Source organism: Populus trichocarpa, chromosome 9, assembly GCF_000002775.5.
Source record: "Populus trichocarpa isolate Nisqually-1 chromosome 9, P.trichocarpa_v4.1, whole genome shotgun sequence".
Classification (NCBI taxonomy): Eukaryota; Viridiplantae; Streptophyta; class Magnoliopsida; order Malpighiales; family Salicaceae; genus Populus; species Populus trichocarpa.
The window spans coordinates 8,323,917-8,350,234 of NC_037293.2; the positions used below are offsets into that span (position 1 = coordinate 8,323,917).

Consider the following 26,318-nt stretch of genomic DNA (forward strand, 5'->3'; position numbering starts at 1 on the left):
ATGTTTGGTTAAAGTAAAATGTGGTTTTGTTTTGGTGGAACTCACCATAAATTGAGGTTGCACGTGAGGTTTAACTAAAGCAAAAAAATTAAGCTTTGCAAACAGTAGCTCACCTTAGTTTTTCTAGAATAAAAAGTAACGTGGGGAGAAACATAAATGAAAAAGAATCGTTTAACATAGGCCAATGCAGGAAGAAAAAGGGGCACCACCGTCTACTTTCCTCTTCACAGCCACAAGAACCGCCTTGAGTCACTATAAAAAATAGCAGCAGCACCATCAGAAATGAGAAAACCGTGCAGGGTAGCCTGCTCTTCCCCTTCCCCTTCTTCTTCGCTGCATTTCTCCATCTCTATTGTTCTACAAAGTGAACAGTGGATAGCGTCTTCACTGTTCATGGTTCGACAGGGTCCGACCCAAAAAAAATACATTGGACCGGCTCTGACCTAGTAAAATAAAAAAAGACAAAATTTCCCAGATGTTGTGTTTTATTCAAAAAACTAGTGTTTAACATTATTCAATGGCACTACATAATTACATTAGAAGAAGATCGCATGATGACATAACATTTGCAGAATTTGATCGCAATCCCAATAAGTTCCCGGTGGTATTTTACCTGATATTGTTGCACGCTCAGGAAGCCATGAAAACTGTAGTCCTTGTCGCATGAATTTCGTACGTGATAAAATTGCATATAGTTTAATGGAACAATAAAAAATAACCTTTATATAAAGTATTGTTCTTTTCATGATGTAATAACAATAGTTAAATCTATAATATTTCAATTAAAACTTATTAATATTAATATATGTCTTTTTCAGTTATTTTATAACCTCAATCTGAAAAGCATTATTAACTAAACACATTAAACTACTTTTTGTTCAACCTCAATTTTAACCACAATTTTAACCAAATATATATTTCACCAAACCAACCTCAACTAAAAATATTTTTTACAAATTTTTTTTCCAAATCACAACCACAAAAGCTATCACAATCCCAAGTGTTTGAGAGTGTGGTAGCGGTTGCCTTTTAAAATGTTTTTCATTCAGAAACGTATGAAAATAATATTTTTTTTTTAAAAAAATTATTTTTGATATCAGTACATTAAAATGATTTAAAAACATAAAAAAATATTAATTTAAAATAAAAAATAAAAAAATTTAAATTTTTTAAAAGTAATTTTATAACACAATGTCATACACTGAAATTGAAGGAGATATTTCCGACGTATATAACACAGCAAACAAACAAGCCCCCGCACGTGTGTTGACTCGTCTTAAAACGACTCACAAAGCCCACCCAAGCCCTTTCGGACAGTGGTCTGCTTCTCTAAAAAAAAAAAAAAAAAGACTCCATCGATCAACCTGAAAAATCCTTACATGGTTGGAGAGAAAGCACAAAAAGAAAGAAACCCAATTATAGTCTGGTACGTACTCCACGCCATCTCATTTCAATTCTCAATTAACTTTTTGGGTTATTTATTTTCGTTAAATCTCAAACGGGTTTATATTATTTTTTTGTTGAATTGTTGCTTGAATCTTTCTAATTTCATCGATTTTTGTTTCTGGTACTTCTGTTTATTTAATGTTGAATTACACAGTTTTTTAACTTTGTTTATTTTATTTTTTTTATCTTTTCAGTTTGTGTAACTTTGTTTTAAATGTTCAAGTTGCATTCCTTAGCTAAATTTATACTTGGGATTTGTTCATGTTTCATTAGAACTAGAAAATAACGTGCGAGATTTATTTGAATTTTGATGAGTTTTTGGTTACTGTGCAGTTGCCGATAGGGTTCTGGTACAGGGTTTGGATTTACGAGGAAGCGTTGTGAATCTTGTGATGTTGTGGGCTTTGCTTTAAAGTTAAGATTTTAACGAGGATTAAGTAGTTTTGGGTGTGAAAATGACCGTGTCCAATCAAATGTCTATGCGAATTAATACTTTAGAGCTCAAATCCTTGATTGTTAAAAAGATTGGGCGGCAAAGAGCAGATAAATACTTTTATCAGCTCACAGGATTGCTTAATTTAAAGATTACCAAGTGTGAATTTGATAAGTTTTTTGTTGGGATTATTGGCAGAGAGAATATCCCTCTTCATAACCGCTTTATTCAATCCATTCTCAAGAATCCTTGCTGTTCAAAAGTTCCACCATCCAAAAGTGCTAAAAGAGCAGGAAGTAACCTCACTGTTACAAATGGATATCAGAAAAATAGTCTTCAATCACTCTATGGGGATGCCTTTCCTTCTTCCCCACGCAAGGGAAGGTCCCCTGTTAATCGAGATTGCAAGTTTAGGGACCGCCCAAGTCCTCTGGGCCCTCTTGGAAAGCCTCAAAGTGTAGAATGTGAGGAATTGAATGCAAGGGGACAAGAACAGCAGAGTGCAACAGAGTTGCTTTCACTTGGTAGTAGACCTCCAGTGGAAGTTGCTTCTGTGGAAGATGGAGAAGAGGTTGATCAGATGGCAGGAAGCCCCAGTGTTCAGAGTAGAAGCCCGGTCACTGCTCCTCTTGGTATTTCCATGAATTTTGGATCTCGGAAAGCTCTTTCAAATGCTTCTTTATGCAATAATCACCTTAAAAGGACTTGTCTGAACAGTGGTGAACTACCTGATACTAGATCATTAAGAAGTCGGTTGGAGCAAAAGTTGGAGATGGAGGGCATTAGTGCGTCTTTGGACTGTGTTAACCTGTTGAATAACGGGTTAGATGCGTATTTAAAGAGGTTGATTGAGCCTTGTATGGCTTTAGCTGGTTCGAGGCATGGAAAGGAGTACTTGAAAAAGGCAAGTGGTCAGTTCATTCCTGGTTTGAATGAGATGTTACCGGGGAAATACATGCAAAGAGAGACAAAATCAATTTATGCATCCATGTTGGATTTTCGTGTCTCAATGGAGTCAAATCCCCAGATACTCGGAGAGGATTGGCCCACACAACTTGAGAAAATCTCCTTGCAGGGGTTTGAAGGGTGATAAATACTGTCTTCACAATAGCTTTAATTGGTTGATGAAATCGGAAGTTAGTTCCTAGTCACATATACATCGATAATTGGTTTGCTTTACATCGTATATGCCACCGGAATGCTTTTTGGGTTTTCAGCTTTAATAAAGTCGTGAATAAAGAAGCCAGTGCTTCATCATGTTATCTTGGTGCAACATAGCCTTGACTGCATCTCGTGCTGTTGCTCGTTTAAGTTATGCACCTCTGGCTTCTTTGCAAACTTTCTTAGTTAGTGGTGCAGTTTTTCTTCTGGGGATCCTTCTTATACTGACTTTAGTTCGTGCCAAGGACAGGAAATGGACCAAATTCGATACAGAAGTACCAGCGGTGCCTTCCTATACTGGTCTACAGGGACAACTGGGTTGTGCCAGAACCACTACTAAGAAGCTGCCAATGAGGCTTTAGTCAGGGTTCTTTTCATTTCCTCATACAAAAACAGATCAAGAAGACTGAAGTTCAAGTGGAAGGAGTTTTTGAAGTCATAGTGAGAAGTTCATGTGTACTTTAGTTCTGTAAATCATTTTAAAATTTTGCTTCAACGGGGTTGCTAATTCAAAAATGTATAGATTATCTGTCTGCCTTGTAAAACTGTTATTCTGATAGTGTAATGTTCTTGAAGTTATTTTCGATGTCTAGGCTGGATAGTCTTTCTTGACGAGTTGAAATCCTAGGAGAGACTTTTATGCCAAAGGAAAATGAGATTAAGATGTCCATCTCTCCATGATTCTGCTACCTAGTTGCTTCAATGCAGGAAGGGGGTATGTTTAATTTAGCAAAAGCCAATTCCAAGTGATTTCATCACTTGACTGGCTGCTTGGAAATACTTTTGCCGTTTTAACATTAAAATATGTTCTTATTTGTTTCTCAAAAAAGAAATTTTTCTTGCCCCGCCATGACTGCAGGCCCAGGGATGCCTAGTAACTTTCCATCAGCTCCAAAAGTATGCCGCTTGTGCAATTTTCACCACGAAAGATCAAGTTCCGTTGGAAAAAAAAATTAGAAACAGTGTCTCGTGTACAGATCAACCCAATCTACATCCCTTTTCAGGGATAAATAATGCCACTAGCTGGATTACAATATAGACTGGATTAATTTGTTGAAGAATATGCGGGACTATGACCCAAAAATTCTATAGGAATTTAAGTCTGAAGTTTTTGAATATTTGTGAAATAAATTATTCATGTACAAAGATTCGATCATTAGCAAACCATGATAAATTCAATCTCGGTTCATAAAAGTGAGTCCAAATTACTTCTTTACTGCAAAAAGGTGTATGTATGAGGATTTTTCTTTGATTTTTCCTTTTGTTTTTGCTTAGGAAGCAGAAAGCCTTTTAATTTTCACTTGCATGATCCATGTTTAGAAAACGAAATTAGCCGAGACTGCCAAAAATCAGCAAACAAACAGGCCTTTAAGAAAGTGTACGTGACGTGTAGTGGTGACTTGTGTCTTAAAAAGCCCATGAGCTATCCTACTGGCTTTGGTCTGTTTCTAAAAGACACCCAACAAAATACATAACCAAGAAAAATAGACAAGGGATCGTTCACCGGAAAAACCCTTGGACAAGCACAAACATTGGAAACCCTAGTCCCAATTCGGTACGTATCTCATTCTACCTTTTTTTAATTCAAAATTCACCATTTGGGGTTTCGATTTTCATTTAAATGGGTTTCTTTTATTTTTCAATTGGGTTCTTAAATTTCCCTAATTGTCTTTCTATTTCTGGAACTTCTGTTTATGTAGTTCTTAAATTCAAGTAATTTATTTGTTTATTATATCAACTGTTTTTGTTTGTGAGCATCTTTATAATAGAATTAGAAGCTGTGGTTTTTAAGCTGAATCTGTACCTAGGGTTTGCTAATGCTTGATTAGAACTAGAAGAAAAAAAGTGTGAGCTTTGTTTAATTTTGATGTATTTCTGGTTACTATGCAGATGGGAACGGTGCTTGGGAACTAGGGTTTTAGGTTTTGGATCTTTGAAGAAGCACTTTAATGATGTGGGTTTTGCTTCAAAGTTTCAAGGTTTTGGATTTGGTGCAGATAAATAATTTTTGACCGAGTGAAAACAATGGCATCGAATGAAATGTATAGTAGAATTGATACTTTAGAGCTCAAGTCTTTGATTCTTAAAAAGATTGGACATCAAAGAGCCGATAAATACTTTGATGAGCTTACACAATTGTTTAGTTTGAAGATTACCAAATGTGAATTTGATAAGCTTTGTATTAGGATAATTGGTAGAGAAAATATCCCTCTTCACAACCGCCTTATTAGATCTATTCTCAAGAATGCTTGCCTTGGAAAAGTTCCACCACCCAAAGGTGTAAGAAGAGCAGGAAGCAACCTTACTGTCAAAACCACAAATGGACATCAGAGAAATTATCTCCAGTCACTTTACAGGGACGCCTTTCCCTCTTCCCCTCGCAAGGGAAGATCACCTGTTAATCGAGATCGCAAGTTTAGGGACCGCCCAAGTCCTCTGGGCCCACTTGGTAAGCCCCAAAGCATGGCATGTGAGGAATTGAATTCAAGGGCCCAAGAGCAGCAAAGCGCAACAGAATTGCATTCACTTGGTAGCAGACCTCCAATTGAAGTTGCATCTGTGGAAGAGGGAGAAGAGGTTGAGCAGATGGCAGTAAGCCCTGGTGTTCAAAGTAGAAGTCCGGTTACTGCTCCTTTTGGTATTTCACTGAATCCGGGTGGATCTCGTAAAGCTCTTTCAAATATTTCTATAGGGAGCAATTACATTCCAGAGACCTGTCTAAACAGTGGAGAGCTGCCAGACACTAGATCATTAAGAAGTCGATTGGAGCGGAAGTTGGAGATGGAGGGCATTGGTGTGTCTTTGGACTGTGTTAACGTGCTAAATATAGGGTTGGATGCGTATTTGAAGAGGTTGATCGAGCCTTGTATGGCTCTAGCTGGCGCAAGGTGTGATAGTGAACAGTTGAAAGGGGCAAATGGTCAGTTCATTCCTGGTCTGAAGGAAACATTACCTGGGAGATATGTAAAGAGACAGACAGAATCAGTTAATGCATCTATGTTGGATTTTCGTGTTGCAATGGAGTCAAATCCACAAATACTCGGGGAGGACTGGCCTGTGCAACTTGAAAAAATCTCCTTGAGTGGTTTTGAAGAGTGATTAATACATTCTCACCATTGTATTAGAAGTTAAGCGGTTGATGAAATGGGATGTCAGTTAGCCACTTACATTGATGATTCAGTATTTTGAATCAATCATTTACTCCAATTTTCTCTCCACTTGCGTGGAGTTTTACAGGCAGTCCCAAAGGGAATAATAACCTGTAGAAGATGTGGTAATCCTAGGTCAGCTTGACCTGGTTGCCTTTAAATGTCAGCCGTCATAACTGTTGCAGGAAACATGTTTATATAGTATAATGTAATACTAGATAGAGGTTAGAACTAGGTATTTTAGGAAATTTACACAATTCATCAACCAATCTCTTGTTTTTTGCCTCCCTGTAGTGTACTGGGTTATCAATGAAATAAAGCTTCCTTGATTTAGAATGCTGTTTACTGTTGTTACTTCTGTTGGGTATAAATATATTTAGGACTTCATCTTGGATAAATTGTCGCTTGTTAACATAATTTTATTTTCCATTCAAGCCCCGTATCCTTACATTTGCTATCCTTATCCAGAATGCTGGAGACTTGGTATCGAATTTGGATGTGAATTTCTGGATATTAACTCCTGTTATTCATACGAAGGTCTTAAACCATCTGCCAATGGTCGGTGAAAACTGATGTTCAATCAATGAAAAGCTTACAAACGTCAACAAGGATGATCCAGCGTTTCATGATGGACAAGTAGTTGTTGACTGAAACTTGCATGATGCACTCATTTTGTAGCCTAGCGCGAGCCTCTCCATCAATCATCATCATCAATTTTGGTCCGCTCCCTAGTTCAGAGAACTAAACACCCTCTTCAATTTCTTTTTTCCTGTTCAGATTATCAGCGCTCAAGTTCTTTGTTACTGGACTTCTCTTTTCTTGACGATGTAAGCATGGACCTTGACATAATAATCTTTTTTTTTGGGAATTTCACTTGACAATGGCATAATAACAAAATCGTGTATGTTTGAAATTATCCAGAAGTCATCTCCTTGATAGAATAACGGCTCGAGTTTGAGTTATTAATGGTAAAATTTGCAGGTGTGATGTCGAAATGAGCCGTATTCTTTCACAGGTGAGGTTACTCTGACTTCACCATGAAGAATATGTAGTCTTGAGCACATTGTGAACATCTTGTATCTGCAAAGAGATCAAACGGCTTCTAGTTCAGCTCTCAGTTGTTAGGTATGAGCTGTCTTTGAGATGAGACATGCAGAGAAGACTGTAAACTCCAATGGTTCACATTGGTTATCTGAAATCCTACTTGCTCATTCTTCTGTATTACCAATTTCCCCAAAAATGGGTAACATTTTTCCATGGTCAGCACTTTAAATTGGAGTTTGTTACAAATTAAACGTAATTCCAGAGAGCAATGTTTCAAAGAGATGTTTCCAATGACATTAAGCCATTGCTTTACAAAACACTTTAGTTCTACTTCACATTTCTGGTAAATTATCTCAAAACAATCATGAGAAGACCATGAAACATGATGGTTGCTACTTGCTACTCTCAGTTGTATCAGAGATCTAACTGACGAGTTCCTCAATTGTCCCGATTTAGATATCATAGCAGCATTTCATTGACGGGATTGAATTTCGTTTCACTGATTATGCATGCAACCTCCAGTGCAGGGCTGTGTAGTTAAAAGACATAATGATGGTGAAATGAAAAGGCAAGTATTGAGCCCATCAGCTGGAAGAGCCTGCTTTATCTAGACTTGCCATATATGTCATGTAGACAGTCCATAGATATGAAAAAGAGTTGCTCACCAGGGGCTGTCGAAAAACACCGAGAACAAAAGTCAGCAGTCCATAAACCAGATCATATGGATAATAGTTTTGACTATAGCAATAAACCTAATTGTACCTGTAAATGGACGGGAATGAATTTGAATGTGACAAAATCACATACAGGCCAGTACATAACGCCATTTATCATTGTAGGCAATAAATCTCGCTTCAACCGGGCAATAATCTCGGCACTGTTCTCACCTGAACCAGGTAACCAAGGCAACAAACACTTCACTTTAAAGTTTCTCAAGTAGCTCATACAAGTGATTGTGACTTCTGGGGGACACACATAACCCTTGAGTCATAAAGATTAGAATGGAATACATTTTTATTGATTGACAGAACAGGGTATGTTTGATGAATACAAGTGAACAAAGATGAAAATGCAGTAGAGGCATGCATGCAGACAGAATGTTTTTAATACCAAGAATTTCGAAATATAGACAATTCAGAACTTTTTAATGCCAAGAAATATCAATTGAACTCAAGAAAGCACCAAGGGTTGCACTTCACAGTCTATATTAGATATGTGGTCAACAACTCACAGTTATCATAGTTCAAATCTTCAGAGTTACTTAAAAACCCCTCTCATTTCAGAGTTATTAAAAACACCTGATTATTCCATGCTTATTAATTGAACTTTGTGCGTTGAATGAACTGGCCATTGACAGCAACGTAAGATATAATTGAACAAAACATTGCAAATTCAATCAAGTTTATTTGTTAGTTTGCAGGCTTCTATGCTTACAGCCAAAAAGCAGCATCTGAAATTGCAAGAATTCCCCATGTAATAGTGCATATGAAATGTGATATCTGCAGAAACAAAAGTATGTGCTTACCCTGTAAGCATGCATTCGATGAGAAGAAAACAACAGTCATGATAGGTCCATAGATGGTCTGACCCATGATAATTTTCTTAAATGTTGTGATTAGATCTCGTTTAGGAAAGAGCTTCGACACGAAGTTGAACCAAAAATGCAATGATGGTCCTATTATCAGCAACCCATATCCGGCCATGCGCAGTATCCTCACCAGATCATAAGCTTCCGAACTTGGCAGTGACATTGTCTGAGGAAAAATAGAAAAAAAATTCATAAAATTATGTCAGGGATAAAGCTAGTTTCCAGTGCAAACATGCAATTATTAATAGCAACTGTTTGCAGCTAAGCCTGGCACAGACATGTGAAGTTCTTGCATTAAAGCAGGCAAGGAGAAAAAACAATTCAACTGAAAATGCAAAGAATAAGAGAGGAGTGGGGATGATTTAACTCGTACCAGTCTTTAGAAGACTTGAATACATGCTTTGTCAGGGCATTCTAAACAAAGTGAGTAACATGCAAACTGAAGCAGTTGCTGGTTGAAAGTTTCATTATCCTATTCCTAATACACAACAGCATTTACCAAACGGGTCTAAGCTGTCGTGTGAATACTAAAGAGAGAGGAGCACTAAGGTGGAGACAATGGATAGCTTTAGTCGATAGTAGTGATATAGAACACGAGTATGAAGCAGATAGAACAGCAAAAACAAAAACATGATAAGTCACCCCAACTTGTGGATAAATGGAGTAACCATAGATTAATCCAAATTCCAAGTTATAACTGCAACACATGAAGCAACGACCCAGATTTGAGAATCTATCATAACTAGAGAAAAAAACCATCCATAATTTCAACCAAATTAACCAAGCAACTAAAGATTCTTACTCAGGTAGAGATATAAGAAGATGGCTTTCTATCACATTAAAAAAACTCCCTAGTTAATACAAAATCCATCGTCTCACAAGGAAAAATAGCAGGACTTGACATTAAATCAAACAACTCTGGCTTCCAAAAATTCAAATTGGCATCACAAATATTTAGCTTTTTGCTAAAATATAATACAAGATCATATCTAAAACCCACCCCCAAAAAAAAGGAGCAGAAATAGAGATTTTAGGCGCAGTAGAAAGGAATGCTTGTTAACATCAAGAGACAGCTAATTATTTTCTTTTTCAATAGATCACCATGATCTCGATTCAATTCTCTCTCATTTAGTGAGTTGCTCCATATATAACTCTATAAACACAAACTAAATCCACAAAAAAAAAAATGAACGGTAAAAAAAAAGTCCTTAAAAAGACCCCATTTTTAAAGCAAAATCACTTGAAACAACAAAGACCCAGCAACCGATAAGTCACGTTAACATCTCCGTGGCTCCATATTTACCTGAGACGACAAGTCAGCAGCAATGTAAATAAGAGAAGAAGTGGCACTTTTAGTCAAAACAGGTCGTGACTTAACCATCCCGAGGTACCAACCAACAAACCCAAATTTGGAAAACTCAGAAGTTCCAGCCTTTGAAGAGAAAGAAGAGGTCAAAAGAGAAGAAGGAGAGAGCTCATTGTATTCTCTTGATCTCTTAAAAAAATTTGAGAAATCAAAGTAAGCTCTTCTTGTCTGATGTTGTTGTCTGAGAATCGAATGAACTGTTGTTGTTGTTGTTGTTGTCGCTGCTGCTGGGTCTGTGATGGTGTGGATGCGTAGCAGGCGGGGGATAGTGGAGTTTCTCATGAAGGAGCCGCTCATTTTGGTGGTGTCTGGAAACTCGGTAGGTGTCTTTCTGGTTTTTGTGAACTAGGGGTTTGTGTTTATTAGAGGTTTTAGAGAAGAGAGCGAGAGGTGGCTTGAAAGAGTACTGGCCTCTTAGTTCGTGGACCAATATAAAATAAAAGGGAGGGGTTTTTTTATACTACTATTAGTCTCACGAGTATGGAAAATGATGTGTACTCGCCTTTTCTCCTTCTATCATTTTAATTGGTTGGCTCTCTCTCTGTTTTTTTCTTCTTTTCTTAATATCATCACTTTCATTCATTTGAATGCTATTTTATTTTTTTATTTTTTTTTAAATCACCATGGAAATCACATTGCAGCAACGTAATTGGAATAGACTATGATGCATGTTTGGCTTGAAAGTTGCTTATAGTTATTGATGTTACAATTAATAAGATAATATAATGTTATTTTATATTTATGCGTCGTTTTTTTACAATAAATAAATAAAAACTAAATACAAATATTGTCACTTGAGGTCAAGAATATGAATGTGAGTAGAAAAAATAAATTAAAAATTAAAAATATTTATTTAATTAAGCTATAAAACAAGAATTCCAGTATTATTTTTTAAGCATTTAGTTTAATCTAAGAAAATGAAAATGATTATTAAAAAATAAAAACTAGATACAAAAATCAGAATATTATTTTTTAATAAAATTAAAGAATCAATAAAATTAATTTAAGTTTTGAATAACATATTTATAAATAAATATATTTTATTTGATATAATTTTTCAATCATGAACTATAATATTATTTTCAAAACTAGGAAAGTGGACACATTTAATTTTGCTTTTTTATTTTTATTTTTTATTTTATGCTTTACCGTGAAATTATACAGTCATTCTATTATCATAAAATTATTATATTTAATAAAATTAATATCAAAGAATAACAATTTTCAATAACTGCAAGTAATGAAAGAATTAGTTTCTAGTTTTAATAACTAAAAACGCATATTTTTTCTTCAAAAAAAAAAACTAAACGCATATTTGGACACAATATAAAGTGGCTAGTATTAGAAATTTGGAGGCAGCGAGTACCTTACTGGCCACAGACCAGCGAGTACGTAACAAAAGCTTCCGGCAGTAGCTGAACTCTTGGAAAAGTACTTGAAACCACACCGATCAAACAAAAATCAAACACCCCTCCTTCCAGCATTTCGGGAAGCCATTGCCCGTCACTTTACCGACACGCGTTCAACTATGCCAGTCTCTTGAATCCACGTATCTTTTATGTTGACACGTTTCCTTGCAGACCCGATTTGCTCCCCATCTATACGAATGACACGTCGTTTTCATTGAAACTAGACTATTTTTGGACTTTTGATGCTGTCTCCGAATCACTCCCGTGTTTGTTAATGTTTTTTTTTTTTTATTTACGTGGGGTGTCCGGGCCAGCTTACGTGCACCACGACTATTCCCCATGGCCCACTGGACATCCTGCAAGCCCAGGAGCAGGTAAGGTACCGCGGGGGTGACAGGCGTGTACATAGAGGGTCGAATCCGGGACGAGAGCAGAACAAGTCATACGATTGACCACAACAGCTAGACCCTCAAGTGCATGTTTTTGAGTAGTGCTAGGGAAGCTACCTCTGCTCCATCGCCTTTCATGTTACCTCCCCTTCCCATGGTGACGTCATATTTATTAAACTCGGGGATTCGGGCTGGAATTTAAAAAAACATTAATCTATAACCGACTTGATTTCACCCTATCAACTCGGTGAATCAACTCATTACCGGTCAATTTCAAACCGTGTACAAATCAGGCGGCTAATTCTAGTCCAGGATCTTCTATTTTTGAATGGCCATTCTGTTTATCAATGAATTTTACATTACAGTCCAGATAGATATCTTGTGGAATCCATCTCAGACCATTAATATCTTGCACGTCGATGTTAATTGGACGTGTCCATTTCAATTGTGACAGTTTTTTTTAAATTAATTTTTGTTTAAGAATATATTAAAATAATATATATTTTTTAATTTTTTAAAATTTATTTTCAATATTAAAATAATTTAAAAATATTTAAAATAACTTTTAATTTTTCTAAAAAACACGGCGCTTTAGCATAAACAAACAAGCACAGCATCCAGGTTTCGGAATATCTAGGAAAATATAAGGACTCAGTCAGCTTATTCTTGTTTTCAATCTGAATCAAAACTAACACTTGCCGACACAAAATGTTTTAACTTTCTACGAATGTCTCGTCTAATTTAAGTGTTTTTCTCTTCCAAATTGGTGGAGAGCGCCTGCCAGTCTTGGGTATGCAAGAAATAATGTCCCACATCGAATAAAAAGAGCAACTCTTCATACTTTATATACTGCATATGAACGACGTGTCATCGCTGAGCTCAGTAGCGTGGGCTTGTAACTCAAGTGAGGGCAAGAAGGTGATGGAACTTTGTTTCGGCACAGAAGGTCGGATTTGGTGTGGCTTCTTACTGGCCTGCCCGTTCCAAGCCAAGAGTGAGCCATGCTAACCAAGCGAAGGCCTGGTTGGCCTGTCTCCTGAAGTGAAGGGCACTGCGTGAGGCTGGTTTCACAGAGCAACGATCACCTTCCTCTCTTGGCAGTGGAAGGATAACAGGCTGGTGCCAATCAGATCCGTATGGCCTAATGGGCTGTTCCAACTGGACCATCATTTTTGTTAAAATTTTAAATTTACATGAAAGACAATCAGATCCGTATGGCCTAATGAATCAGATCCGTATGGCCTAATGCATGAAAGAAGAATAGAGATTATGAAACGATGTTTCTTTGCCATTTTGTAATTATATCTCAGCAAATGGGCTTTGAAGATTTAAATTAAATATTTTACAATCTTCTTACACCTCGTGCTTCTTTTGAGAAGCTCTTAGAACTTGATGGGTAACTAAGCATTGTAAGAAAAACAACGTAAGAGAGAGGTGGATGTTAGTATAAAATGATATGTTTGGAAATATGATTATGGTTGTTTTTGTTTTTCATGTTAAAATATATTAAAATAATATTTTTTTTATTTTTTAAAAAACCAACATGTTGACCAATTGTTATGTTATTTTGATTTGCAAAACACTACTGGCTACCAAAATTAGACTCTCTTGGAAAGTTTTCCACTTCGCTTATTCAGGATGCTGTGTTCAATTATTCTAAATCTATCTTACCATCAGCACCCAAACAAATGCTACAGTGATTTGCGACCAGGAAGAAGGATTTATTAGCGGGAAAACTGCAAGATGATGTTGTGATGGGGACTTGGGAATCAGAGGGAGTAGAAAAGTTGAATCCCACATCGCCACTAAAGAACTAACTATACAATGCTCGCACTTCATCACAGGGGGGGCTAGGTTATGGGACGCGGATCAAGCCCAGGAGGCTGGATCTGCTTGTTGGACTTGAACCATGAGGCTAGTTTCTCTGGTGGAGGGTGGTGCGGGAGGCTGGTTTCACATAGCCTGCGATAGCCTGCCGCTCCTGGCTGTGGTGGAATATCTGGCAGTTATCAAGCAGGTCCACATGGTCTGAACGGCTTGATCAAACAATAATAATAATAAAAAAAATTGCAGGAAAAAACAGGGTGCTAAAACAGAGCAAATTTATAGCAAATGTTGCGCAGCAATCTAATTCGTTGCTCAGTTTTACATATTGATAATGAGTGTACCCTGTCCACCAGTACAATTATTGGGGAAGGTTGGCTAAGAGTCTATGGCCAACTGCAGATCTCATAAAACCATTTTATTTGCTTACCCGATCAACTTTCCTGACATCAACAATGTGCCATTGTCATTGTCAACAACGTATCGTAATGGGGCACTAAATTATCTCAGATAAGTTTCAAGGTTACAGTCTTCAGCATCCGAAATCATAAGGCACCAGTCCCTTCAGCTCAGGTCCATTAAGCCTGTTGTTTGCGAAACTGAAACAGGCCAGCAAAAAATTAACCAAGTAAAACTCACTACGAAAATAAACTATAACAGAGCCATATCATGCTTCGTGCATGCATTATGAGACGAATTAATTGTTTCCAATACAGATGATATACGATAAATTTATGTATAAGAAAGCACGCATTCCATATTTGTCGCGTTTGCAACAATTCATTCAAATTATCGATACCTAGCATGCAACATAGTATTTGTATTGTTCAGGAGTTGCACCAATCCACTTGCTGGTGTACTTGCATCTCCATGTGACTGATGCAAACAGTGCTGATAGCTAGAGTGGAGATCAGGAGGTAAAAAGGGGCACTTTCCCAAACAAGCCTACAGAATGGATGCTACATGATTGAGGATTTTCCAGTTTTCACTATTGGGGCAGAGTAATTATGCAAGGCGAGTTCATAAATGCCACATGCCAGTCACATGTTCGACACTGATTCACACAGGTAACAGGCTCTTAAGGTCACACCATTGAAGTTCTTCCTTTCGGGGTCTAACTACTCAGTGTACTTGTTATATGGGATTTTTAGGGAGACTAACAGTTTCATTTCAGATATGCAATTGGCCATAAGAAATTTAGCAAACGACGAGGAAGTAACTTCCATGTCATAATGATTCAAGAAAACTACAAGCAGACAGTAAGTTAACAGGATCAAGATACCTTTCCATCGGAAACGAGGCGAAGGGGCCATCAACAGGAATTGTTCCACAGAGATTGTTGTTAGAAACATCACTGAAACCAAAAGGAAAACATGACAAAATTAGAAAACTAATATAAACAATCTCCATAACTATTAACTTGGAATTTAAAACTACTTCTTGTTCTCTACTTACAAAACTTTGAGGTCCTTAAGAGTTGCGAGCTCCCTTGGAATAGATCCTGATAGCTTGTTGTTGTTTAGTCGACTGTACCATCAATTCGACCAAATTAAAGTTCCAAAATTGAAGTAATTTCTGAGTTGTTCATATTCAATTTGCTTTGGCCAATTGAAGGGGAAATGCTTACAGGAATACGAGAGACTTCAACTTGGCAAAAGATTTAGGTATTTCTCCTTCAAACTTGTTGCCATACATATCCATGCTAACAAGGTTTTTCAAATTACCCAACTCCTTGGGAATTTTCCCTCCTATATCATTCCTATAAAGCTCCCTGCAGACATTTAAGAATTTCACAACCCAGTTACTTTATATAATCATATGAAAAAGAAATACAGCAGCTTATTCACCGTGCAATTAATATGATGATATATGGTCTTAGAATTGCTTGTAAGATTCTTCACTAAATTCTTCTGATGAAACAAAAGCCTGAACTCTACGAGGTCTCGTTCAAAAAAAAAAAATCAAATGCAAGATGAATTTATATCTATTTCCTTTAAAGAAAAAAGAAAAATCAGAACACAAACGGGATGTAATTCTCAGGGTCTAACTTTCTTCTGTTTTCTGTTTTCACATCATAACAGGTAACAAGATGTAGTCCTTGAAAATTAAAGCAAAAGGGGACAAAATGGCATACAAGTACTTTAGATGCTTGAGTTGTCCAAGCTCTGGTCCCAAAGTTCCAGAAATATTAGAATTACCCAAATCCCTGAAATTCAACAACGAAAAAATAGTGAGAAATAAAACTATATAATATTTTATTGCAAATTAAAAAACATACATGATTATGAATAAGAATTACAACAAATCTCAAAATTAAAATGAAAGAGTGAGAGAGAGAGAGAGAGATGAGAAGTTACAAGCGGGTAACATGATTGTTGGAATCACAAGTGACATGGAACCAGGTGCAGGGACTGACAAGAGCTGGGTCCCAACTCTGCAACGCATTGGTTGGATCGGAAAGCCTACTTCTTAAAGCTTGCAAAGCATTTCCTGAAACCCCCAATACAAACAAAAGCCACGAAACAACATATTCAGAAACCAGCAAACCCAACCACATGTTTTCTTGCCAACAAAACCAAAATCAAATAGTACAAATTTTAAACAAAATAACCCAAACCCGAATTTTAAAACCTATCACAACACTCCTTTTCATGGCAAAATACACACAAAAAAGGAGGTAAACTTTGAAACCCAAAAAGGAGTGAAGTTGATTAGTAGTAGTACCTTCAGAGTTGGTGGAGAGGGAGCGGGGAATGGAGAGAAGAAGGGAAAGAAAAATAGATAGAAGGTAAAGGTGAGCCATTTTTTGAGAGGGTAACTATAGTGAAGAAGGAGTTCGAAGAAACAAGAAAACCAGAGAGGAGAGAGAGAGAGAGATGGTGGGTAATTAATAAAAAAGTGAGTCAAGTCAAATCATTGAGTGGAAGAAGAAGAAACGCTACAAAAGTGGGTTCATTTTCGCACACTGTTTCAACCTTGAAAGAAAGACTGGCTACTGTTACTGCACCACACCGCACAGCAGCAAGAAGACAGTGCAGGTGCAAGTGGAAGAGAGAGAGCCAATGGGAGTGGAGGATGTTGGGTGTTTTAGTCATTGGCTGTGTTTTGGGTCTTTTGCGCGTTCAATGTGCGGGTTCCACTGCGCAAGCATTGATGACTTTGAAGTTTCAACTTTGAAGCCCGCCAGCCGGCAACTCTAGTGATGTATTAAACGAAACGTAAAAGACCATCTCAGCTTTCAAGCGTTGAATTGAAGGGGTTAAAGGGCATTATGGGAAGGAAGAACGTGATGTACGGCTGAGGCCCTTTAACATTTTATTCCACGTCAGACGGACCCACAATCAGTAAAAGTTCAAACCAAGACAACGACCACGACGAAGATAATGCATATTTATTAAATTCGGGTGAATTAATTATGATTTTATTTTAAATAGATTGATATGATTAAATTTGACTAATAAAAAAACAGTTAATTTTAAATAGTGTTTAAAATGTGATAATAATTATTTTTTAAAATATTTTTTATTTAAAAATATATAAAAATAATATATTTTTTATTTTTAAAAATATATTTTTAATATCAATGTATCATAATAATACAAATATATATATATATATATATATATATATATATATATATATAATTTTTTTAAAAAAATTCAAAATTCAGTAAAATATCATTTGAAACCTCGTCTCAAATAACCTCTTTAAACTCGTTTGGCTTTGCGATCTAATTATATTTTTACAATAATTTATTTTTAGTTTTAAATTTATTTTTTTATTGTTTTTTATTGTTTTAATATACTAAAAAGAAAAAAAAAAGGCTTTGGTGCCATCAACATTTTGTTAGAAAGAAGGGTTGGAGATGACTTTTGAGTGCCATCAACATTTTTTTCGAGAGCTGACGGTTTTACCTTAAATCATTACTATGTTAAAACTTGTATTGCTCATAGGCAACTTGTCACTTACCCTTTCATTAGTGCAATAATTCTTTCTCCCCATACTCTAATTAGACTAGCCTTATCTACCTCAGGAAGGAATGCTAAATTGCACTCACAGGAGCCGCTATCTTTACTCCTCTACAAATAATAGAATTCAAAAATTAAAAAAAAAATGAAATGTAGAACCATCAGCATGTACAATGCCATCTCAGACTACATGGGATGCTCATCAGGGAGACAACTAAGTTTGGCATCTAAAATCCACAAGGCAGATCATGAACATTGAACTGAATGGATAGCTTGCATGATCATGAAAATGTTCGAGGAGTAGCAAGGTACATAATAAGTAGTATTCTACTGTCGATTTCTGCATGCAAGTTCCTGTTTTGCACTTCCAGCATCATTTTTTAAGATGCGGGAAACAAGCATACACATCAGACTTAGGGTGCTTTGCTTCAGCATGCTCCCGGCACTTCACCTCTGTTGTGGTGCATATGAATGTCAGCATGCACACCTTGCACTGCACTCAGTATCCATGATCCACCGGATCAATTATGGAAGGAACCAGCACCGGCGTCGAGGGAGACAGCAACAAGAGATCAAGTCACAACCTTGTAAAGGCTGAATAAAATGTCTACTTCATAAAGAATGATAAGAAATTAAAAAAAAAAAACAAATATAATGGAGCCAATGAAATACAAGTTTACAGCAAGCACTAGATAGGTATATCCTAGGAAAATGACCAAGAAACATGGGAAAACTCCCCATCATAAATCAGAATCAAGAACCTCGTACTGGGAAACCTAAAATGCAGAAATGGTTAAATGTTCAAGGACTATGAAATGAAGTTCTCACTGTTCACATTACTAATTGTATACCGTGAAGCGTCATGGATCTCTATAATAAATCAGTGCAAAATGAAAATCCAGCTTCTGCAATGAGCAGTAATTGAGAAAATATCCATGTCCAAACTCGCCACAAGTCTCAAGACATTCTCCACTCTGAACCTGAGAGAGGGGATTCTAATGTTTGCAACACAGGAGAGAAATAAAGAAAACTCAACATAATCTCAAGAAAAATCCATCAGACTTAATAATCTTTAATTCCAATACATCTCTAAAACATGTAATGAAGACATCCACAGTTTATTCATTCCCATAGGATCAAGGTTGTCAATTCCGTTTCGGTAGGTGTTTCGTTTTTTCAATTGAAATGGAATGTTTCAGTTTCGGAGTGTTTCGGCGTGCCGTTTCGAGGTTGTACTGTTCATATATATATATATATATATTCAATAAACATAATTCAAATTTAAGATAAATTAATTATAAATTATGCAATACAAACACAATGCCAAACAAATATAATTTTAAAATTTAAAATATTTCTAAATAGTCAAGATTAAATAGATCTTTAACTTAAAGTAATTCAACTTAAACAAAATATCAAAATCTTATGAAAGTAAAATGTTTTAACACAAATATTTTAAATATAAAGTTAGGTCAATATTATCAAGGCTAATGGAATCTAAAGCATCCCTTGTTTTGCTCAAATTCCTACAAAGTATAAACATGAAAAAAACAACATGAATATAAACCATATATATTAGTGATAAATCTAATTTTAAAAAATTAATATCATTGTTAATGAAAATAGTAATAATAATTTTCAATATTATTATTAATATCATTGTTATTGAAAATAGTAATGAAAAATAATTTTTTTATAATTGGGTGGTTTAATTAATTAAATTGAACAAGGTTCAATTTGATTCAATGGCTTTTCAAGAGCGAAACGGAACATGTGGAATGAAACCGGAACATTCCTGGTGGAATTTAGCCGAAAAATCCAGAACGGACCAAGATTTAAAATAAGATGAAATTTGTTTTATTTTTTGAATTAATATGAAACGTTTCAGTTATTTCGAATGAAAGAAAATGAAATTAACAACCTTGCATAGGATAGCGTCTGACACACATCCAAATCACCCACATACATGAAAATGCGCCGGAATTATTAAAAGGGCCAATGAAAAGTAATTCTATAACCAGAAGTACAACCGGAGAAACTCTGAGCAAGCTTAAAACAAAGAGAGAAGCTTTAAGAGAAAATCACAGCTAATGCAGAATTTCAGGCCAAAGCATCGAAGAAACAAGTTCCTAACATTCTCACACGGATGATCTAGTTACTTATTGCAAACCTCACTAACTGCTGTAGCTAAAAATCCAATCAAATTAAAATCCAGATTTGAAGATAAAAAAAGCTGTCAAATGACTATAGATCATATAATTCGGAAACAAAATAAAATTACACTAACAAGAAATGTTAGTATAAAAGAAGACAAGAGAGACGCAAAACAAGGAAAGATATAGCATACGTATGATATCAAAATTTAAAAGCAAAAGCATGCAAAGAGACTACCTGGATAGACATAGCTTTCTTGTTAGACTCAAGCTGGCTTCCTATACACACAAGAAATCAAATTAAAATAACTCAAAAAAATTCAATAGAAAATAAAAACAACACCACTTAGATCCGTAAATTTCCAAGAAAAGAACCAAACTTTGGAGAAATTATATGAAGTACAAGATATATAAAGAATACCCTTCGCAGCTCTTTGCTTCTCCATGTTCCTCTCACGGGCCATTTTTTATTTCTGACCGTTTCCTCCTCCCATGGTGATTTGATATCGGAATCAGGGAGAAATCTTTATTGAATTTCTGGTTGCGTGGTGGAAATTAGAATTCAGAGGAAGAAGGGAGAGCACTGGCTTTGCTAAGGAAAAGAAGAAGACTCTAGAAACAAATCAATATTAACGAAGTATCAATAGGATGTCAACGTACGGGTGATCGGTTTTCTATTATATTTATATTTTACTTATGATTTATGATTCCCAAGTAAAGAATTTAAATATTTATACCATGTTAATCAAATTTTAAATTAATTATTTATTTAATATAAATAAAAAATAATAGGTATATTTAAATATAATTTTTATTAAATATATATATGCATATCTTATATATATTCAAATTAAAGAAAGATATAAATTATATATATTATATATTTTAGATTGAGTTTGTAGCAGATTTTGAATTAAATTTGTTAATATTCATTATTTATAAAATTAAATAGATACATATAAAAAAAACTTGCATTTTCAAATGGATATCCATTCAATTAAATTTAAATCAACATCACAAGTAAAGGTAGCTATCTTTTATATTTATGTTTCAAAAATATTTTGAAAAAATTTAAAAATTTTTGTTTTATTTTAAATTAATTTTTTTATTTTAATATGTTAATATTAAAAATAAATTTTAAAAAATAAAAAATTCTTTAAACAGATTGTTTGCGGCAACTGGACTGGTGGTTGTCCTCTGTTTTCCGTCTCCTGTGATTTTCCTCATCTCCCAACCGTTTTGTTTTGTCTCTCTCTCAGCAATGGGTAATTGGTATGGTTTTTTAGAGCTTCGGCACAATTGTTCACCTCACCAAGAGCTGTGATTGATTGCACTGTTGGAAGCAATTGATCTCTCTCTCGTCTCTTTTCCTCTCCAATTCTCTCCATCTGTCTGCATGTTTGGGCATGTAATGCGCTGCCTTGCTACTCATCTTGATGTCGTTGACTGTTGTCTATTTACCATTCTTCACATCTTTTTTTTTTTGGTTTTGAGTCAACTACATTTGAGATTTTTATAGTTTGATTATTTGTTTTTATTTTTGATGAGATTTAAAATTCAAAATAATACTGATGTATTGGATAATTGATTTATTTTTTAGTTCAAGGAATATGATATATTCTTTATAGTTAAGGTATCTAATGAGTTGATATGAAAAATCTAGAGATTGATAAATGATAATAGGTCATGTTTGGTAAGGCAGGTAACCAGTAATTATGGTAGTAGCAGGTGGTGCTTTACAAGTCAAGGTAATCGATAGTTGTGGTAATAGCAGGTGATGCCTAGTAAGCCAGATAACTAATAGTTGATATGTGTAAAAGGTTTTTTTAATGAACGTGAGGACTATCTGATAATAAAGTCAATAACTTTATAAAAAGAGAAAGTGAAATGATATTTTAGAGAAATAAATTATGAAAATATATATGTTAAAAATATTGAGAATGAAGAGATTGTAAAACCTTTGACTTGAAAGATTCATGATGTATTTTGAAGGATTTTTTGGTTAATTTTATATGAATTCATCATTTTTTATAGAAATTATATGTTACACCGTCCATCAATTCAATACTTAAACGTGGACAATAAAACCAAAATACCTTCGAATATAATATATCAAAAACATCAAGAAATGACGTATTAAAATTTCAATCTATACTGTGTTTAGTGAGGTTCCAGTTGCATCACAATACTGCAGCTATTTTTTCCTGGTCGTAGTTTAAATTCTGGGTGTTTATTGCAGCAAGTACGTACAATTGTAGAATACTAGCTTTGATACCCGCGCGATGCCGCGAGTTATTTTTTTTTATAAAAAATATTTTAAAAAATAAAAATTGAAAAATCTTGGATTTTTCTGCAAAGTTATACCCAAGAATCTTGGGTGGCTGCAACATCTGACCTAAGAGTAATATGTATAATATTAATAATAAAATTAAACTTACATGACCCAGTAACACCAGACCCAAGAATATTGGATGTGGGTCTGGCTATAAGGTTGTGTAATAAAAGTGTGATAATTAAATAGAGTAATTAAAAAAACAAAGAAAAAAAATCAACAGAAAAAAAAAAACTAATGAAGAAAAAGAAAAAAAAATTGAATTAATTGGGCTAACCCTTTAAACCAGGTTACCCCGTAAAACCTGAGATTTGCGTCATGAAAGTTTGATAACTAAATAGAAAAAAAAATGACGGGTTTACCCAGAATTAACCGGGTTAACCCATCAAACCAAGTTAACCCGTCAAGCCTAGGATACATGTCATGAAAATCTGATAATTAAATAGAAAGAAAATTAACTTTAACAAACTAAACTAAATGAAAAAAAATAACTCGTTAAATCAGGTTAACCTATCAAACCCGAGATTCGTATCATGAAAATATGATAATTAAATAAAAAAAAATTTAACATTAACAAAATAAATCAAACAAAAAAAATTCATTAAAAAGAAAAAACAAAAGAAAAAAACAGTCATATAATATAATACAATATAATAATAATTATAATGAAAAAACGTGGGGAAAGCTAAAGCTAAATTTTCAACCAACTCAATATTAAAAAAATAAATTTAACAAAGATAATTTAAAAAATAAACATTTGGGGGAAACACTGCAGTCAAACAAAAATCATGCAAGGGAAACATTGTAGTAATCCATAGTATTTTTTTTTTCTTTTTGAAAAAAGCTACAAAGTTAAGTTCTCAACCAACTTAATATAGAAAAAAAAACCGAGATCTGTGTAATAAAAGTATGATAACTAAATTAAAATTTTTTTTTCACATTAACAAACTAAATTAAACAAAAAAAATTCATTAAAAGAAAAAAAAACACAAAGAAAAAAGCAAAAAAAAAAAAAAAACCCATAGGCAAAACGACAAAAAATAAAAGAAAAAAAAAATAAAAAAAATCAAGTGTTTCACTGTGTGCACAGCGACACATTATATGTAAAAAATAGAAGAAACAAAAGCGAGGAAAAAAAAATAAAACTGCTATAGTGAAAAACCCACGCGTTAAAAAAAAAACATGTAAAAAAAACAAAAACAAAAAAAAGGAAAAACTGCTACAGAAAAACAAAACTAAAAACGAAAAAAAAATGCAACAGAAAAAAAAAACTGAAAAAAAAAATTGCAAAAAAAAATGAAAAAAAATAAATAAATAAACATGTGGGGGAAACATTGCAACCAAACAAAAATCATGCAAGGGAAAGACTGTAGTAATCCATAATATTTTTTTTTCTTTTTGAAAAAAGCTACAAAGTTAAGTTTTCAACCAGCTTAATATAGAAAAAAAACTGAGATTCGTGTAATGAAAATATGATAACTAAATTAAATTTTTTTTTTACATTAACAAACTAAATTAAACAAAAAAAATTCATTGAAAGAAAAAAAACACAAAGAAAAAGGCAAAAAAAAAAAACTCATAGGGAAAACGAAAAAAAAGAAAAAAGAAAAGAAAAACAACAAAAAAGTCAAGTGTTTCACTGTGTGCACAGCAATACATTATATGTAAAAAAACAAAAAAAACAAAAGCGAGGAAAAAAAAACAAAACTGCTATAGTGAAAAATCTATACGTTAAAAAAAAATGTAAAAAAAACAAAAAGAAAAAAACTGCTATAGAAAAACAAAACCAAAAACGAAAAAAAAAAAAGCAAGAAAAAAAACGAAAAAACAACTGAAAAAAAAAAAAAACTTTAGCTACAGTGAATTTCCTACGCGTTTTAGTATATTACTTAATCCATCAATTCAATACTTAAACGTGGACAATAAAACCAAAATACCTTCGAATATAATATATCAAAAACATCAAGAAATGACGTATTAAAATTTCAATCTATACTGTGTTTAGTGAGGTTCCATTTGCATCACAACACTGCAGCTATTTTTTCCTGGTCGTAGTTAAATTCTGGGTGTTTATTGCAGCAAGTACGTACAATTGTAGAATATGGCACATCGATGTTGGGATGTCCAGTGGAGTTCAAATTCAAGACCAGAGGTAATTTGAAAGTGCCGCAATTCTGCTGCATAGAACACGTGAAAACATAAAAAAAGGAAAATCAAGTTGCTCCAAATGTTTTTTTTTTTTAAAAAGAATTCATTCACCATGAATTTTTTCTATCAAATTTCATCTTATTTTTTTTATTATTGTTTTTTAGATTTTGCAAGGTTTTTTTATTAATATTTTTTAAATAATTTTATGTTTTAAAATTATATTGGTCAATAATTAAGATTCTTGATTAAACTCAAATTCAAGATTTCACGGGTTGTGAATTTTATAAGTTAGATCAGGTTTAAAAGCTTCACTTGGTTTTTTTTTTTTAAGGTTATTTTTTTTTGTTTTTTTATCCCTTCCTTTTGTTTTGTTTTGTTATTTTTTGCGGTTTGCCTATCATTTTTTTTTTAATTTCACCCAGTCATTATTTAATCTCTAAATGATCCATAAAATTATAAATGTTTTTTTTAATTTTACCCCCTATCATTTTTTTTATCTAGCAAATATAGTTTTTATTTTTTTTAATTGCTATTTATTTTGTTAGTGTTCATTTTTTAAATTGTTTGTTTTTTCAAATTTCATTCTCCTTAGGTTTATTTCTATCAAATTTTATCCATGTTTTTCTTCTTTTATTGTTTTTTTTTTTTTGCTTCTACATGCTTTTTTTAATAATATTTTTCACCGATTTCATTATTCAAAATTAAATTCATTGATGATTGAGCTTTTTGATTTAATCCAGGTTCAAGATTTTATGGGTTGCGACTTTTAGAAATTGGACGTGGTTTAAGAGGTTTGTCTGAGTTTTTTTTTTTAAGATGATGTTTTCTTATTTCTTATCCTTCTTTTTTTTATGTTGTTTTTATTATTTTTTTTCATTTGTCTTTTGTTGAGTTGCCCTCTTGCAATTTTTCTCAATTTAACTCTATATTATTTTTTAATTTATGAATAATCTATCAAATTATAAATATTTTTTAATTTCACCCCTATGATGTTTTAATCTTTCAAATATAATCCTCATTATGCTAATTGCTATTTATGTTGTCTACGATCATTTTAATTTGTTTTTTAAATTTCATCCTCCTAAAGCTTTTTTTTGATAAATTTATCCCATTTTTTTTTGTTTTTCTATTGATAATTTTTTCATCATTCAAAATTAAATTTATTGAGAATTGATCTTTTTAATTGGACCCGATCCAAAAGTTCATGAGTTGTGAGTTCTAGAGATTAGATCAGGTTTAAAAGATTTGCTCGAGTTTATATTTTTTTTTCTTTTTTTAAGCAGGTGTTTTCTAATTTTTTTAATCCTTTTTATGGTTTTTTTTTTCAAATTTTTTCAATCCATTTAGCCCTCTATAGTTTTTTTTTATTTCACCTCTTATCATTTTTTAATCTATAAATAATCTATTAAATTACAAATATTTTTCATTTTAACATTTTTATGGCTTTTTTTTTCAAATTTTTTCAATCCATTTAGCCCTCTATAGTTTTTTTTTTTGTTATTTCATCTCTTATCATTTTTTAATCTATAAATAATCTAATAAATTACAAATATTTTTCAATTTAACCCTATGTGATTTTTTAATCTGTCAAGTAAATTGTTATTTATTCTTTTTGTAATCATTTTATTTTGTTTTTAGATTTCACTCTCCTTTATCTTTTTTTTGTTAAATTTTATCCATTTAGCCCTCTATAGTTTTTTTTTGTTATTTCACCTTTTATCATTTTTTAATTCATAAATAATCTATTAAATTATTAATATATTTTTATTCCACCCCTGTGATTTTTTAATCTATCAAATACGATCTTCATTCTATTAATTGTTTTTTTTTTTTGTAATCATTTTTTTTTTAGATTTCACTCTCCTTGTGCTTTTTTTTTGTTAAATTTTATCCTTATTATTTTTTTTC

General features: G+C 33.5%; 4 protein-coding genes and 1 pseudogene across 4 annotated transcripts; 2 read left to right on the plus strand and 3 right to left on the minus strand.

The window, feature by feature from the left end:
* The first annotated feature begins 1,297 nt into the window (after positions 1–1,297).
* LOC18102087 (uncharacterized) lies at positions 1,298–3,619 on the plus strand. Its single transcript, XM_006379107.3, has 2 exons — positions 1,298–1,426; positions 1,780–3,619. The coding sequence occupies exon 2, from the start codon at positions 1,902–1,904 to the stop codon at positions 2,967–2,969; it is 1,068 nt and encodes a 355-aa protein (XP_006379169.2). The 5' UTR covers positions 1,298–1,426; positions 1,780–1,901; the 3' UTR covers positions 2,970–3,619.
* An 808-nt stretch (positions 3,620–4,427) lies between these two features.
* LOC7478729 (uncharacterized) lies at positions 4,428–6,525 on the plus strand. Its single transcript, XM_024608497.2, has 2 exons — positions 4,428–4,595; positions 4,931–6,525. Exon 2 carries the CDS (start codon positions 5,066–5,068, stop codon positions 6,137–6,139), a length of 1,074 nt encoding a protein of 357 aa, XP_024464265.1. The 5' UTR covers positions 4,428–4,595; positions 4,931–5,065; the 3' UTR covers positions 6,140–6,525.
* An 852-nt stretch (positions 6,526–7,377) lies between these two features.
* On the minus strand, positions 7,378–10,613 carry LOC7478728 (uncharacterized). The gene is made up of 4 exons (XM_002313132.4): positions 10,125–10,613; positions 8,759–8,987; positions 7,996–8,120; positions 7,378–7,904 (listed from the first exon to the last, which is right to left on the minus strand). Exons 1-4 carry the CDS (start codon positions 10,482–10,484, stop codon positions 7,818–7,820), a joined length of 801 nt encoding a protein of 266 aa, XP_002313168.2. The 5' UTR covers positions 10,485–10,613; the 3' UTR covers positions 7,378–7,817.
* Positions 10,614–14,070: 3,457 nt separating this feature from the next.
* On the minus strand, positions 14,071–16,888 carry LOC7478727 (leucine-rich repeat protein 2). The gene is made up of 7 exons (XM_002313131.4): positions 16,534–16,888; positions 16,167–16,299; positions 15,944–16,015; positions 15,437–15,580; positions 15,265–15,336; positions 15,092–15,163; positions 14,071–14,408 (listed from the first exon to the last, which is right to left on the minus strand). Exons 1-7 carry the CDS (start codon positions 16,610–16,612, stop codon positions 14,342–14,344), a joined length of 639 nt encoding a protein of 212 aa, XP_002313167.2. The 5' UTR covers positions 16,613–16,888; the 3' UTR covers positions 14,071–14,341.
* Positions 16,889–17,829: 941 nt separating this feature from the next.
* LOC7478726 (uncharacterized protein At2g23090-like) lies at positions 17,830–20,593 on the minus strand (annotated as a pseudogene).
* Between the last annotated feature and the right edge of the window lie 5,725 nt (positions 20,594–26,318).

Excerpts from the sequence above, each read along its gene's own strand:
- LOC7478728 (XM_002313132.4), bottom strand. The coding sequence starts at position 10,484 with ATGAGCGGCTCCTTCATGAGAAACTCCACTATCCCCCGCCTGCTACGC. Across the intron at positions 8,121-8,758 it reads ATCGAATGCATGCTTACAGG|GTGAGAACAGTGCCGAGATT; the intron begins GTAAGCACATAC and ends TACCTGGTTCAG. Across the intron at positions 7,905-7,995 it reads TCATTCCCGTCCATTTACAG|CCCCTGGTGAGCAACTCTTT; the intron begins GTACAATTAGGT and ends GTTTTTCGACAG.
- LOC7478727 (XM_002313131.4), bottom strand. The coding sequence starts at position 16,612 with ATGGCTCACCTTTACCTTCTATCTATTTTTCTTTCCCTTCTTCTCTCC. Across the intron at positions 16,016-16,166 it reads AACAATCATGTTACCCGCTT|GGATTTGGGTAATTCTAATA; the intron begins GTAACTTCTCAT and ends GTTGAATTTCAG. Across the intron at positions 14,409-15,091 it reads GCCTCGTTTCCGATGGAAAG|TTTCGCAAACAACAGGCTTA; the intron begins GTATCTTGATCC and ends GGCCTGTTTCAG.
- LOC7478729 (XM_024608497.2), top strand. The coding sequence starts at position 5,066 with ATGGCATCGAATGAAATGTATAGTAGAATTGATACTTTAGAGCTCAAG.
- LOC18102087 (XM_006379107.3), top strand. The coding sequence starts at position 1,902 with ATGACCGTGTCCAATCAAATGTCTATGCGAATTAATACTTTAGAGCTC.